We start from the raw sequence: 16,173 nt of genomic DNA, 5'->3' as shown, positions 1-16,173 counted from the left end.
AACTTCAATTCATATTTTAGAACGCGCTTAATACCGGAAACCAGTCTCTAAGTGCAGCACCGGGAATCGAATCTGTGTTGTCTTGCTTTCAAGACAAGTGCCCCCCACCCCCCCCAGCTATCCTCCCAGCCCTTTTTTAAGGTATATATTGTTCCGCATAGAGATACAATTCGCCACACACATAGCGCTAGAAAATACCACCCTACTGACCTACTACTCCTATCTGAGATTTAAGCTTGGACGCTCCACCCACACTACCCATGTTTAAGAGAGATTTGGCTTCCCCCGTCAGGTTTTTTACCCTTCCGTCTAGGATTAGTTGTAGCATCAAAGGGTGGTACGAATGCAGGCTTTTATTTCTGTAATCCAGATTTTTCCTGCAATCTAGGGCGGGGCGATATCAATATGGTTTATGTGGGTTACATTCTCAGTTGTAAGCCGCCAACTACATGTGAGATGTCACAAACCCCTTTATTTTGATAAGATGTTGATATAAATAAAGTGCAAATAAAGGGTTCCTCTTCCAGTTTGAGATTGCACAGCTGTGTAAATATCAAAATGTAAATTTTAAAAAAATATATATAGTATAATGTGTGTATATGGATATATCTCGATGTTCATGATATTGTCTCATCGTATATGGATTTTGAATATATATCGATATATCTCCAAAACTCGATGCATCGCTCAGCCCTACTGCAATTTTGAAATTTTTGCCCTTCCTTATTCAGTCTGTTAGCTCACTAGTGGGCAATCTGTTGACTTCTCAGAGGCTATAGACTCTAGACTCCCAGTGTTTATAACAGAGCATGGGGTCTGTGCTGGTTTCAAAAGCACCAATATGTTCTCAGAATAGCAATTTCAGGCAGATCAGTGGGTATGTAAAATAGGTTAGGAGAAAGAAAAATAAAATGTACAAAATAAATACACATCTGGGATGGGTCCGCGACCTGAAATCCTACAGGCAACTGTGTCACTAATTAATGAAAGGGTTTCATTTGAACCACTTGATGTAAAACAGGTTAGCCTTTTGGCCCTTTCATGTTTCCTCTAAGTAAAATGAATAAGGACTAAAGGAAAAGCAGGAGCCTACCTGTGGAACTGATGCTCTTTGAACAGTTGAGGACACTAAACTTCTTGGCGGAGTGGGTGAAGGGGAGGATACTCTTGTCAGTAAACGAGTTCCAGGGTTCTTTAAAAAAGTAGAGCAAAAAAGGTAGTTAATGACAACACAGAACAACCTTTTACAACAGTATGTCTGATGCACATCCGTTGTCTGATTCCGAACTAGACTAGTAAACCATGCTATTTATCCAGAGCACTCAATTTCTGAACTACGCCTAAGAGTTTCAGCAAAATTTACTTTTTACTGTGTAGAGTACATTTTGGACCGAACAGTTTACCATCCCATGCTTGGTATTTGGAAAAATCTATTATATGGCCTTTGAATACATACACAACTCTCTCCCCTCCCCACCATGTTTATCATACCATGTGCTGGCCCACCTGCAACCCCCTGCCCCGCGTAACTACACCAGTTTTTAGAACGAGAATAACATGACATGTTTCAAGTTAGTGCCTTTTTTAACGGAGACGCTGATCAGAATTTCATAATTAGATTTGTTCTGGGGCCATAGAGCCTTCCCCCATGTTTGAGGGGGAACAACAAATACAAATATCGAATTAGTGGTGCGTTTCTCCATGAAGAGGAGGGTCTTGAGCATGTGGTTATGATTAATTTATTTATATACAGGGAAGAATAACCAGGTTACTCACCGTAGTGACCATCTTACTCCTAGTCCATAGTCCCCTTTCCTCCATACTTATGGGGACATCTCTCCGTCCTGTGGGACGGGACCGGAGCACTTTGAAAGAGCATCAACATTTTTCAAAATTGGGGGCGTGGCCAACTGCGAGATGCAGTAGACGTGCGCCTGAAGAGCTCCTGCGGCTAATATCCTGACCCGAACGCCTGTTTATCAGCACCTGCCGACCCCCACAATACACCCACTGGTGCATGACACTCTGGGGCACATTTGTGTCCCAAATCAGTCTGTAACGTGCACAGGTGGCTAAACCGGGAACGGGTGACGACAGCCTCGAAATACCTCACCAAGCACCCAAGGTGGCCGCCGGAGTTTGGCGCACCTTGACTCCAGATTGAAGCAGCCCCGACATCAGCCGCCTGTGTCCAGCGAGCGAAGTCGAGGTACCAGAGGCGGGCGAGGACCCAGGAAGGGAGATTGCCGCGGTGGTTCGCGCCGGGGGCGGAGACCCAGGCAGCCTTTTGCTGAAGGAGTGACAGAGGCGTATCCCAGCCGGCAGAATCGGAGTCCCGGCCCGCCCTTCTGGGCACGAGAACGCAGGAGGGATCGGGCCGGGCACCACCAGTGAGTGCCAGCGCCGAAGTCCTCCCGCACGAGGCACGCCCCACTGCTCCCCTGCCTCGGGGGCATCATACGCGGAGCCGGACCTCCCCGCTCCAGGGCACACAACATCGAAAAGAGGACTCGAACGCCCAACCAGGCCCTAGCCCCTGGCTACCGTGCCCCAGTGCGTTGGAGGCGCGGCCCACTCAGGGGCATAGCGACCTCCAGAGGAACCAACTAGAACCACCAGGAGCCTCTGGCCACCCGTGTGCAGCGCTGGTACTGGAGGCCACATGTATCTGAGTTCCCTGCACCCCCCGACAAGGCAATCTCCAATAAAGCTGGGAGGCCACGGAAAACGCGGGGCGAGCAAGGACAATAGAAGGGCCATCTTCCTCCTTTTAGAACTACCGCCATTGAACCAAGCAGCAGACGGTGGGGTGACCCACTGCTGTGCGAGACGAACCGCTGGGGACAGAGTTCGCTACAACCCCCCCTCATGTGGACACTGGGCTTCCGAAAGGGAGGTGGAGTGGGAAAATATACACAACTCGATCAGGTGCGTAGTGCGCGAATCCTCCCTGGACGGCCCATTAACGCCTGCAGTACAGAGGGGATAAACCACCACTGACGCAAATACGAATTGGACACCAGGGCCTGGGGCCTACCATCACTCAGCGCCCGGTGGTACAAGAAGCACTACTTTGTTAGACTCCCTCCTCCCCTCCACCACGGAAAAAGGCGGCTCCATAACCCTGCCACAGAGCCGCCGACTGCATACCGAGCTGGGAAATAAGCCTGGGCAGACTACTCTTCGAACAATCAGACAAGGCTCTGGACACAAGGGCACGCCCGCAGGGTCTAGCGGCAACTATGGGGAAGGACAAAGCTAGGAGGCCCACTGGGCAAAACAGGATCGATCAGTACACGATCTCCCCCATCACAATCCCCCGAACCTCAACCGTCACCTTCTGAAGAGGGGAACCTTACGCCCGTGCTCTCCCTAAGGGACGTCATGGCAGCTATATCAGACTCCTGATCATCGATGGATGGAATAAGCTTGGACTTATCCCTTCTCCGATACGACTTGCAAAAGCTAGCAGCACGAACTGGAGAGGCGGAACAGCGAATCTCCAAAACGAAAAATGGGCTGCATGCTGTGCAACAACAACTTCAAGGCGTCTCTGCCAAACTGAAGATCCTGGAGGCTAGAGTCGAGGAGGGAGAGGGCAGATCCAGGCGCAATAACATTCGGATCCTTGGCATTCCGGAGAAAGCCGAAGGCCCTTGAATGGAGCTCTTCCTGGAGCAGTGGCCGATAGATCTGTTCGACCAGCAATCCTTCTCTAAATTCTTCTCTATAGAAAGGGCACATCGAATGCCCACAGGCAGACCTGTGCCTGGTGCTCCCCCACGAACGGTGATAGCAAAGCTGTTAAATTATCGGGACCGTGACACGCTATTGCACCTTGCACGAACCAAAGGGACGATCACCTTCAATGGCTCCAAGACAGCCTTCTTCTCAGATTACACGAGGGAGGTGCAGAAGGCGAGGCAATCCTTTGAAAAGCTAAAAAGACAACTTCAAGCGCTAGGAGTCAAATATGGCCTGCTTTTCCCTACTCTATTGAAAATCTATCATAAAGGCACAACGGTCCATTTTAACGATCCTAAGGAAGCCTGGCAATGGGCAGAGCAGCACATTGAGGGGGACTGGTCGACATCTCGAAGTAACAGGGGCAGAAACCCCAGACTGCCAGCAGACCACCGTCCGGAGCTGGACCAGCCCTCCCCACCGAACCGGCCGGCGGAAGACAGGGACTGACCTAGGCTAGCTCCCCACCGAAGAACCAGATTTCAAGGGCAGGTGCGGATCTGAACTGAAAAATGTGAACTGTGCCATAGAAACTTAAATCAGGCGTTTTATACTCTTTATAATGCGGCCAGCGGTGGCATAACACCATGGCATTTTGGCAAAAGATCCGGCCCGCCCCTGTTTCTTTAGTTCCAACCAGATCACGACAACTTCCTCAGTTTATCGTAATTGGGAACAGTTTAAGCAGACACCCTACTTGGTTTGACTGTCAGTGATGTTGGGGCGACAGGTACTTCGTGTTGGGGTGGAGTATAGGGAGTGGGAGGGAAGGGATAGTTATGAAGAGTTTATGATATTTTGTTAGTTTGGGACTATAGCATGTTCAGACAATCACTCAATCACAACTCTGTGCATATTACACCCCACTGCACCATCTATCAGGACTCTACTCCCGCAGGACGTACCAACGGGAGGCAGCTCTCCCGCCTAACATCCTTCACGCCCTCCAACACAGGTTTTAGATGGCACAAGCACAAACCCAGTCGACATCGGATGACCGCCCCAGATCCCTCAAACTGGTCACCTGGAATGTAAATGGAATGGGCTCTGGAATTAAGAGACGCCTGACTAGACAACTGTTGAATAGACACTACCCCGATGTGGCCTTGCTATCTGAAACACACCTAGCGGGTACACACTGCACCCTCTTCCAGAGAACCAACTACCGGGCCGCATTCCATGCAGGGTACACAATGGGATCCAGGGGCACCCTTATTCACAAAAGGCTCCCGTTCTCCCTACAGGTTGTAGAGCAGGACCCTCGAGGCCGCTATGTATCCATCCTAGGATCGCTCTGGGGGGCAACATTGGCCATTGTGTCGGTATACTCCCCACCGGGATTAGGCCAGGATTTACTGGATGACCCGACCACCCTTATGGGGAAATACCAGCCACATTGATGGATACTGGGGGGAGACTTTAACAATGTTATGTGCACTACCACAGATCGTACCCACCTCAGAGGGCGCAGTCCGGATATCCCCACAAGGCGGTCGAACTTTGTATCCGCCCTGGGCCTTTGTGACGTGTGGCGGGAGCTGCACCCCAGAGACAAGGGTTCTTCGTTCCACTCAGGAGTCCACTGCTCCCTCTCCAGACTCGATTACCTCTTCCTCCCGAACACAGACCTACATTGGGCAACATCGGCGGAATTCCTCCCCCGAGGAATATCGGGCCACTCGCCCCTAATAATGGAAATGCGAACATGGAGACTGAATACCTACCACCTAGGGTTCCCCGAACTGATTGATCGCCTTACGGAAGTCTCAGATTAATATTTTGATATAAATTAACCAGCAGTAGACAAACCAGTAACTGTATGGGAGGCTTATAAAACAGTGCTGCGAGGAGAAATAATCTCCTGGATAGTGAATAAAAAGAGGGATAGACTCCAAAAAAATAATAGAGGCAGAGGGGGAGATGATCCAGTCCGAAAATACGCATATTCTTGACCCAAACCCGCAGACCCAGAGATCCCTTAGGCTGGACACTGAACGCCTCAGAAACATCATGCTGGACAACGTCAAACAAGCCAACTGGGATTCCAGAGCAGGAATATACGAGCAGGGGGATAAAGCAGGCAAAATGTTAGCCTGGCTTGAAAGGAGGGATGAGGGACGACGCTATGTCTGGGAAATCGTTACTCCGGGAAATGAGAGGTATCGGGCGGATGCTGAAATAGCAGAGGCCCTTGCCCAATTCTATGCAGAACTGTATCGAGCCCCGATATCGCCATTTGACCCGACTCTGCTAGATGATATAGCACTCCCATCACTGACGGCACAGCAGCGTACAGACTTGGACTCCGATCTCTCTGAATCCGAAATAGCTGAAGCCCTAGCGCAACTTCAAACAGGGAAAACACCAGGCCCCAATGGGTTCCCAGCCAAAACTTGGCAAAAGCTTGGAGGGAACAAAATAGCAACCCCCCTCTACAAAATGCTCCTTGGAAACCGTGAACGAGGCACCCTCCCACCAGACCTATGTAAAGCCACCTACAGGCCTATCTCACTAATTAATAGAGCATAAGCCCTGTGGAGAAAGGGCTGGACATATTGCCCGATAGGCAGTGGCGAGTGGAGAGTGTATCCTGTGGGCTACTGACCAACATTGAGGTGCGTGTGCCATTAAGGATTCTAGGACAGCAGACCTTAAAGGCCGCCTCTTCCGCCCTTGTGAAAAGGCTGGACATATTGCCTGTTAGGCTGTTTGGCGAGTGACGGCAGGGATGGCGGACCAGTGCTCGCCTGTGCACAGAACGCAGGCTCAAAGAAGACGCGAGAGACCAGGGGGGTCTGATGCAAACACTATCAATCGTGCTCCTGCCAGGAAAGTAAGTCGCTTTTTCTCATGTGCATCTACATGTGAAGATTTAACCATTGCCATCTGTGATGACAACACCAACACGAACACTTCGGATGATGATCAAGTGTGTGAGAGTGGAGGAAACCTGTCTCTGGTTCATCAGGGTTTGGACAATGATAAATGTACCCGCACATCACTTTCGAACCATAACACCGACGCGGTGAGAACACTCGAGCCGGCATGCTTGTCCACATTCAAGGCGGGTACCAGTGCGATCTTAATTCAACCTGGATCGCCTAATGAGCACTTACCCGGTGCGATTCCGGCGAGTCGGTCCTCGTAGTCCTGCGTGGCGCTGCTGATGTGGTGCGCGGGGGGTGGAGCGTGCTCCAATGGTCGTGTGGACGAGCTCTCGCACGGACTCGATGTGTGCTGGTGCGGAGGCAGCGTCGCGGACAGATGACGGCTCAGAGTGGGGGCGGAGCCGAGTCGCCGGTAGCAGTTGAGCCCTGCAGCTGCGCTCAGGACGCTGAGCCGCCCTCTGGGGCTGCGCTGGTTTCTCCTGTCATGCCACCGGTAGACGGTGGAGTGAGAGAGAGGCCGGAAACAATTCCTCCCGAGTCATCGAGGGACGCCTCCAAAATAGGTGAGAGCACGAGTGTGGGGCTGCCTGCAGCGCAAGTAGTGAGCGCAGGGCTGAGCACCATACAAAAGGTGAACGATGACCATGATGAAGTGTTCTCTTCTGTGCATGGGAGGTCAAAACTCCAGGCTACTCCAGATTCGGAGTTGGGTGGATTTTTAGTGAAGGGGCAAAGCAATCGAGAATGTGATAAACGCTGCGACTCGTTGGATGTCGCAAATAACATCCTACTTAACCTTATTTCAATGAATAAGGCTCAAAGCATTCTAGGGAAGGACTTGTCTTCACACTGCGAGCAAAATCAAAAATTAGCTCAGAAACGGCATAATGAGCAACTTATTGACTCCAACAAAGACATATGGACTAACGTCTCATACAAACGCGGGAAGTCGCTGGTTAGTGACCCAAAAGAGATCAGAAGCACGACATCTTCTAACGATTTGTCCTTTAAATCAGATAAATTCACAAAAAGAGCAATTAACCCTAAACAGGTGCAACTGAATTCAACGCACCAGAGTTCACGATCTGTACAGCATCGTAGCTCTATCATATCTGGATCATGCGATTTGTCCGATTCTTCATTCATCGAGCGCCCCTTTCCTAAAATAAGGAAGAGAAGAGTCCACAGGAATCAAAAATCAATGAAGCGCTCCTCCGAGGCCAACTTGTTGGCGTCTAAGAACCCGAGTTACAATCTGCTATAATTTCATCAATAGTGATTTCTATGGCCCCCTTCATGAAACTATATGAAAAACTGAATGACTCACTGAAAGATCTTACAACATTGACCGCTCTAATGAGCTCCAAAGTGGTTCACGTGGAGCAAATATGTTGCCAGTCCTCAGGAAAGGTGCACGAGGTATTGAAAACTTTAGATACTTCACTCAAAGCATCACGTGAGCAAAAGAGAAATGATGCAACTGATAAAAAATTATTAGCAGAAGTTGCCCATGAAGCGTTGGCCATATTTAACACTGATGCACCAGGACGATCTACAAAACAATCTACGGCTGTGTCCTCAGAATCTATGCCGCAAGTGGTTACGGTTCCATCAGTTGGAGACCTTAGTGGAACAACGAAGGTGGTCAAAACTCTAGTAGCGGTGCAACAATTACCACAAGACGGTACAATTGATCCCACTAGCGCTATGAGTACAGATATGGAAACTCATCCTCATTTGGGCAGGACCAGTACAATACCTAACTCGCAGGTCGAAGATGATAGCTCCGACCAGGAGTGTGATCAAATTGCTGACATTTCCTTTAACACTGCCTTTGAACAAGCAAGAGCTTGTAAAAAAACGGCTAGATATTGATGAGCAAATTCCTACTACATCGGCCTTGGAAGCTCAACCAAATACGGAGAAAAACGGACCAACTAGCACCCAAAGTTAAGAAAAACGTAATGTATTCCCCATCTTAGGAGGTTTCCCAAGCAGTTTAAAATTGGTGGAAGCAAAAATCAAAGCTGCAAAGCCTGCAAAAACACCTAAAAATATGCCGGCAAAGAAAAGCAGCAAAGATACAGGAGCCAGAAAATTCTTGAGGAACATTAAATTTGTGCAAATTGTGACGGAAAATTGTAAGAAAGCTGATTTGAATGAAAATTCAAACAAAATGGAACAGCCAGAAAAAGGTCTCTCAACAAACTATAGACGAGAACGAAGTGTTGCTAAAGAGCATCCCGGAAGAGCTGTTAAACATGTCCACATACAATGAGGTGGATGTAATTGAGGCTGCACTACCAGGCCTGCAGAGGCCTCAAAGTGAATTTATGGACACTCCAGCGCCTCACCGATCTGTTCTTTTGGCCTCCTCCACTGTAGGTGTGCAGAGGCCGCAAAGCGACAACACGGGCTCTCAAGTACCTCATGGATCGGTTCTAACGACTCCGTCAACGGCAGCCCAAGACCCCAAGGCGATGGAGATTCCCGCACGGTTGGACCAGAGCCCAAGGAAGGCAGAACGAGAAGCCTCTCTATCAATTGCTGGAGGCAAGAATACTAGAACCTCAGTTTGTCACTGAACCAGAGAATTCGACAATAGATCTAACTGTCCCAACAAGTCCACCATTTCTGACCATGTATGAAAGAAGGCTGAAATTATGTACTAAACATGAACGAATAAATTCTACTGAAATGGATGAGTCCAGCTCTGATACGATGGGAAATGTAGAACTGGACGTCGGCTGTGTTCCAGGAATCACGGAGTCAGTTGGTGAGACTTCCAACACCAATGGGAATGAAAAGCTATCACGGGAAAAATCCAACTCGCGTGTGATTGGTCGTGAAAGGAATAAAGATCAAGCGTTAAAAGTTAAAGGAGCAACGCCTGTCTTCAAGTTACTGATTGAGAGGCTCGACTCTGGATAAGCTGATTTTACATCATGCTAATATTATCCATTTATTTGACTTGATTCCTAGTCTACGTGCCATAAAGCCAAATGAGGTCAAGATCGTTGAATTTCCAAACGAAAATCGGAACGATAAGGTAATTCTCCATGTTACCTCGTCGTTGATAGCTAAAACAATCATGGAGGCAAATGTTGCTCTTTTTTCACTGGGGTTCGAAGTCTGAGTTGGCAGCACAGAGTGCGAATCCTCCAGACAGAACTGAACGAGGCAACAGTGACATCTCAAGCTGCTTACAACAAAGTATTATACTACGTCGCTACAATAATGCAGCAGAGCTCCGTTCGGAGAATAATGAGGTTAGAGAAAAGGTCAGTAGCCTTGCTACCAGAGCGCTGTGTGATAATATAAGACTAGAAGAGAAAGAAGATCTTAGGTCAAAACCTAACAAAAATGTGAGTCTCATGGATTCAACAAAAACAGACATAAGAATCACGATATGTGGAGACCTCAAGTCAAGATCAATACCAGTCAAGGACACCAACAGACTGAGTACTAAGAACACCAATTGTGAGTGGGGTTGGGTAGCAGCAATGCTCAACACAAAAGCTCAACAATAATGTCAGGAAGCACCATTCTCAAGGGAGTGTTTAATGGCCTCGTGGAACACCCGAGTCTTCATCCACCTTTTGAACACGTATTGGTTAGAAGGAATATCTATTGCATGTTTGCAGGAAACATGGTTAAATAAATGTCCTCTCACAAGTGACTATGAAGTGGCACTCAATCCTGCTATAAAGTTGGAGAAAGGACGCCCTATGGCGGGTCTATTAACATTAGTTAATAAGGCCTCTGGCTTCAGGGTTAGTAAGTCAATCAATCATTTACCCTTCATACAGGAAGCAACAGTTATAAAAGACAAGGTGTGCCCCGAAGATTCGGATGAAATAACACTTCTAAACATGTACTGGAACCATCAGAGGGCAGGGAAAAAAGAATTTGTAGACCAAATTGCGGAAATTCTTGATTCCCTGGCTGGTGCTTAAGGAGCATGCAAACATTTTGATCTGTGGAGATTTTAATATGGATCTTTTTAAACCTACTACAAACAGTAAAAAGGTGCTGGGCCACAACTGTTGGATGAAATGAAAGCCAGACACCTGCAAATGTTAAATGGGAACACAATTGGAGACTTGGTACCGGCAGCAACATGGCATCGAGCTGAGACTACCTCCATAATTGACTATATATTCGTGTCTAGAAATGTGCATGCTCGGATAAAGTCCTTTAAGGTTAGGAACCAAACTAGTAGTGATCACAACATGCTGCTAACAAGTTTCATAATGAAACCAAAAGAGGACCCATCAATGTGGCAACACAAGATCTTGGTTACATCGAACATGGTCAGACTACGTCTGGAGACACATGAGGTTGCCAAGTTAGCAACAGCTTATTGTCACCACAGCACCGATACAGACTATGCACAGTTATTGCTCAAATTTAAGCGCAAGGATGTAGGGCTCAAACATCTAAACATGGTGCGTAAACATTGGTTCGATTCAGATCCATAAAAGACAAATGAGACAAGCGATCCGCCAAGCTCACCTAATGGACCAGTTCTCCCGGAAAAAGGCCATTAAATCGGCCAAACAGAAGTACAAAAACTGGTTAAAAGCCCATGAACATCTGACCATCCAAAATGATGCGGAATCCATGCTAATTGCACTGAAGAATAAAAACTCAGGAGAATTTTGGAGGATCATTAACACCATGCAGGCTCCACAAAAGGCCTTGCAAACGTGGTTGGTGACGGAGAAGGATTGGATTTCCCACTTTGAGGAACTATATAAGGGCCACAAGATTGCCGACAGTGGACAAGAATTGATGTTTCCCCCTCGAACAATCGATTACTGTAAAGAGGACATTATATCCATAATCTTGAAGACAAACAACTAGAGAGCGCCTGGTCCGGATGGTTTAACGAATTATACCATCAAACAACACCCAGAGATCTGGGCTGAGCTGTGCTTGGCCCTATTCAAAAGAATAAACAACTCGGGCCTTTCCCCTGAATCAGAAATCGGCAGTCATAGTACCAATATTTAAAAAAGGAGACAGATCGAACCCCGGAAATTACCGACCAGTGGCACTATTGGACGTCCTGGGTAAGATATATGCTACTGTCTTGCAACAAAAATTGGTAGCATGGGCTGTTAGAACGTCGCACGTTGATGCCCGTCAGGCTGGGTTTGTCAAACAGGTGGGTTGTTCTCTAAATCTATTACTACTCCATCTGATAAAAATGGAGGCCTTGAAATCAAAAACCATCATCTACCTGGCTTTTATCGACTTCTCCAGTGCATTTTACACCGTCGACCGGGATCTATTATGGTCTAAATTGTGCCGGTGGGGGTGCCCTGAAGACTTAGTAGCTGCAATCCGGGAGCTCCACACGGATACCTCTATCAAGATTCGACTTGACCAGCTAGGGTCCTTGTTAACGACAATCAAGACATACAAGGGGGTAAAGCAAGGGTGTCTGCTTGCTGCAGCAATATTTAGCCTGTACATATCAGACCTGGGCAATTAGATAGATGCAGTGATCTCATATCCACCGAAAATAAACAAAACACAAGTAAGCTGGCTCCTATATGCTGATTATCTGGTGATCATGGATTTAACACTGGTCGGCTTGCAACGAAAACTAGACGCAATTCAAGTCTATGTAAGAGAACCGCTTGTTGATCAATGCAAAGAAAAGCGAAGTCTTAATATTCAAAAACCTAAAAGGGGCAACTTCGAGGAAAGCAAAAAAACTCAAATGGTATCTGAGTGGGATTCCAATGATGATATCACAAAGCGTCAAATATTTAGGAATGGTGCTAAGTTCCTGCATTAATGATGCCCCCTGGGTGGCGGACACTAAAAGGAAAAGCACTCAATTAGCAAATCAAGCTTTGCTTATGAAAAAGAAACTTGGGAAATTTTCATTGGAGCCGGTGCGGTTGTTTTATCAACAAAAAGTTGTGCCGGTATTGATCCATGGAGCGGAAAATGCCCCGGGATGTTCTCATGAGGTGTGGTCTTCCCTGGAGAACCAATTCTGGACAAAGGTGTTGGGTCTCCCTAGAGGGACGTTGACCTCATGTATCAGATATGAGTTATCTCTCATTTCATTACAAGCAAGGATCACGTGGAACTTGCTTTCTTTATACCGAAAGACGAGCGTGAGAAAACATCTTGCAATTTGAACTCCTTCAAAGTGCAACGGCGCAAGGTCAGAATTTGGTGGCCTTGTGGATGCAGAGATGTGAAAGCTTACTGGAAGAATTTGACATTAAGAGCAATTTACTCCATGAAAATCCACTCGCTGCTAAAATGAAAATTTGGCGTTTGGACTGGGAGAGAACTTGCTCTGAAAGAGCTATGGCAAAACTGATGTTAAGTGTCCCACTAGAAGTTCGTTCTTTTAACACGCCCCAACGTTGCATCAATTTGTTTCCGGAACCCAATGCACGGAGACACTTTGTTATTCCGTATGAACTTGTTGAAAACTAAAGAGCGCTTACAAACATGTAAATGTACCAAAAACCTAAACCTCAGGTGCAGCTTCTGCACAAAAGCACCGGAGTCACTGAAACATTTAGTGTTATTCTGTAACAGTTTTCGGAACGAAAGCACTTTGTACTTGGGGTCATGGGGGGCTATCCACCCTTCGTTGTGTGCGGAAGAATGGTGGGGTCACATGTTTAATGGAACCGACCTAAAATTGATAATTCCGTTGACACAATTTCTAGCAACAATCGAACATCGGCTACGGTTTCCGAGGTTTTGGAAATGAACAAAGGATCACTGGGCATCTAGAAGGCCGATGAACTGAAGGAAAGGGAGGTGGTGATCTTGAATGTAGGGTTGTGGGGAGTGTTGATGTATGTAAAAGATTTTAAAGGTTTGTAAAAACCGTATAAAATTAACAAAAAATAAAAAAATTAATAGTGAAGCTAAGGTCCTCGCCAAGCTCTTAGCCAACCGACTGCAGCCGATAGCCCATACCCTGATCCACGTGGATCAATGCGGCTTTATGCCACACAAATCAACCCAAATTAATCTGCGTCGGCTCCATTTGGCATTAGAACGAGCCCCAGTCATTGACACCCCGTTCTCCCTATTGGCATTTGATTTCGAAAAGGCCTTTGACTGTCAGGTGGGACAGCCTTTGGGAAATCATGAGACGCATGGGGTTTGGCGATGGCTTCTTGGGATGGGTAAAATTACTCTATACGAACATCCAAGCGGAGGTTAGGGTGAATGGTTGGCCCTCCTGGTCCTTCCCGTTGGGAAAGGGCACAAGACACGGTTGCCCCCCTCTCTCCCCTTCTCTTTGCCCTTGCAATTGAGCCTCTAGCCCTCTGGCTCTGTCAAAATGAAGCCTGGACAGGATTCAGATGGCCTGAAGGGCATGAGGACTGAACGTCCTTGTACGCAGATGACCTCCTAATATATCTAGGGGACCCAGCCCGGTCCTGCCCTATTGTGACACAAATGCTTACCCGTTTCAGTGAATTTAGCGGGCTCAAAATTAATTGGGGAAAATCTGTTCTCTTCCCGGTGAAGGGGGTACGCTGGACAATCTCCAGGAATGACCCTATTGAGTGGAACAGGGCTTCCGATACTTAGGGATCTGGGTGTCAACAGATCTCACTAATTAAGCAACACACAATATTCAACCTGTACTTGAGCGCTTTGTCAGGGACGTCCACCACTGGAAGCTTCTCCCCCTCACATCCATGGGCAGAGCCGCACTCTTTATGATGACTCTCCCAAGGTTTCTCTATGTCTTACAGAATGCGCCACTAAAGATCCCAGACTCTGACTTTGACCGGGTGGAAACCCTCCTCCGGGAACTCATATGGGGTGGAGGCCAACGAAGGATAGCGCTAACTACGCTCCAAAGATCGATCTGGGAGGGCGGGATAGGGGTGCCCCACCTCCAAACCTATTACTGGGCCTCACAACTTGCAGTGGTCAATGACCTGCTTCACGGAGACAGGTAACTCCCCCACATTAGGGCTGAAATCGCCGCTATGCATGACACCGACCCACTACACTTAATATATCAAACCCTCCCGAGATTAACCCCCCCCCCCCACCAACGACCACGACTCACATTATTACTGTTTGGAAGCAAGCGCACGGCTTCGTGGGGTGGAAAAATAGAATAACCATGGCACAACCCCTATGGGGAAATGACAATCTGTCCGGGATGAAGAAGCTTGACCCATGGCCTCGATGGGTTGGGGCCGGGATTCTGAGAGTTGCAGATATTCTTGATAGAGGGGACCTAGCCTCGTTTGAAGTCCTGCAACAAAAATTCCAACTCCTGGGCAGCGAGCAATACCACTATGTACAACTGGCCCATGCCCTACGAGACCACATAACGGTAAATGACAGCATCCCAGACTACACACCAATAGAACGCAATATGTTGCTAGCTTTCATCCCCACCAAGTGTACCTCCATCCTATATAATGCCATCACATCCTTTGCTACACCTGAACTGACGAGCTTGAGGGCTAAATGGGAGGCGATGTCGGGCAAATCGACCCAGAAGACTGGATCCAAGCACTAATGCATCCAAGGGAGGTTGCCATCTCCTCTAGGCTTCGGCTGGTACAATTAAAAATCCTGCATAGAGTCTACTACCCCAGAACGATATTATACAGGTGGAAGAATGCCCCGAACCCGATCTGTCTCCGGTGCGGGGAGGAAGAGGGGACCTTTTTCATATTCTATGGGCATGCCCCCGAATCCACACCTTCTGGAACGAATGCTGTAATGAACTAAACAAGATCCTTAGTTGTCATATACCACTGGACCCAAAGATTCTCATCCTTGGTGTTCCGGATGAGATTGCTCTCAACAAATGGGAAAGACTGCTCTTGAACACAGCCGCGGGGCTGATGAAGTGCAAAAATGGGGGGCCCCGGAGTCCCCAACGATGGAGCAATGGGCAACGGACATGGGCATATGTGCAATGATAGAGCATAGAATATACAATGCAAGAGGCTGTCCTGTAAAAGAGGACAAAATATGGGGGAGGTGGGAAGAGGAAGGACTCTAAAACCCACGAGACGCTGCAGGGGTGATGCTGTTTAAATGCATTAAAGGATCGAGGAGGCTTCTGGGTGATTGGTAACGAATTTGCTACTGTTGATTTTTGGAAATATGCTAGTTCCTACAAGAAGTTGTTGTTTTTGATCATGATGTAAAACAATAAAAAATATTTTAGCCAACAAAAAAAAAAATATTTCATCATTTTCAGTACTCTTTGTGCGGGGCACAGCACGCGGCCGTAACCCGCCCATCTCGGCTCCGACCCGCACATCGCCCATCAGTCCTTTTCTATCGCCAGGTCAGAGACCTTTAAGGAATAACAGAGGAACCTTATTAGAGGGGACGGCGGGCGGCCGTGTGGAGGAAAGGTGACTATGGACTAGGAGTAAGGTAGTCACTACGGTGAGTAACCTGGTTATACTCCTACGTCCCGTCCCCTTTCCTCCATACTTATGGGATATTCCCAAGCACTCCTCACAGGAACTACGGGTGGATGGAAAACCCCCTATTGAAAAAG

General features: G+C 47.7%; 1 protein-coding gene across 2 annotated transcripts in view; it reads right to left on the bottom strand.

Moving 5' to 3' along the window:
* Window positions 1–16,173, bottom strand: part of LOC138497449 (transcription initiation factor TFIID subunit 4B-like) — a 927,656-nt gene that overhangs the window by 796,291 nt on the left and 115,192 nt on the right. The window contains exon 3 of one of the 2 annotated variants that reach the window (XM_069620942.1): window positions 1,094–1,192. The exons of the other annotated variant lie outside the window; for it this stretch is intronic. Within the exon in view, the coding sequence (XP_069477043.1) occupies window positions 1,094–1,192 (99 nt within the window). The remainder of the gene's footprint in view (window positions 1–1,093; window positions 1,193–16,173) is intronic. 2 annotated transcript variants of the gene reach the window in all.

Source organism: Ambystoma mexicanum, chromosome 5q (genome assembly GCF_040938575.1).
Source record: "Ambystoma mexicanum isolate Mex_15411 chromosome 5q, UKY_AmexF1_1, whole genome shotgun sequence".
In the NCBI taxonomy this organism is placed as follows: domain Eukaryota; kingdom Metazoa; phylum Chordata; class Amphibia; order Caudata; family Ambystomatidae; genus Ambystoma; species Ambystoma mexicanum.
The sequence above is the reverse complement of the archived record's forward strand: the minus strand, read 5'-3'. Positions and strand labels throughout refer to the sequence as shown.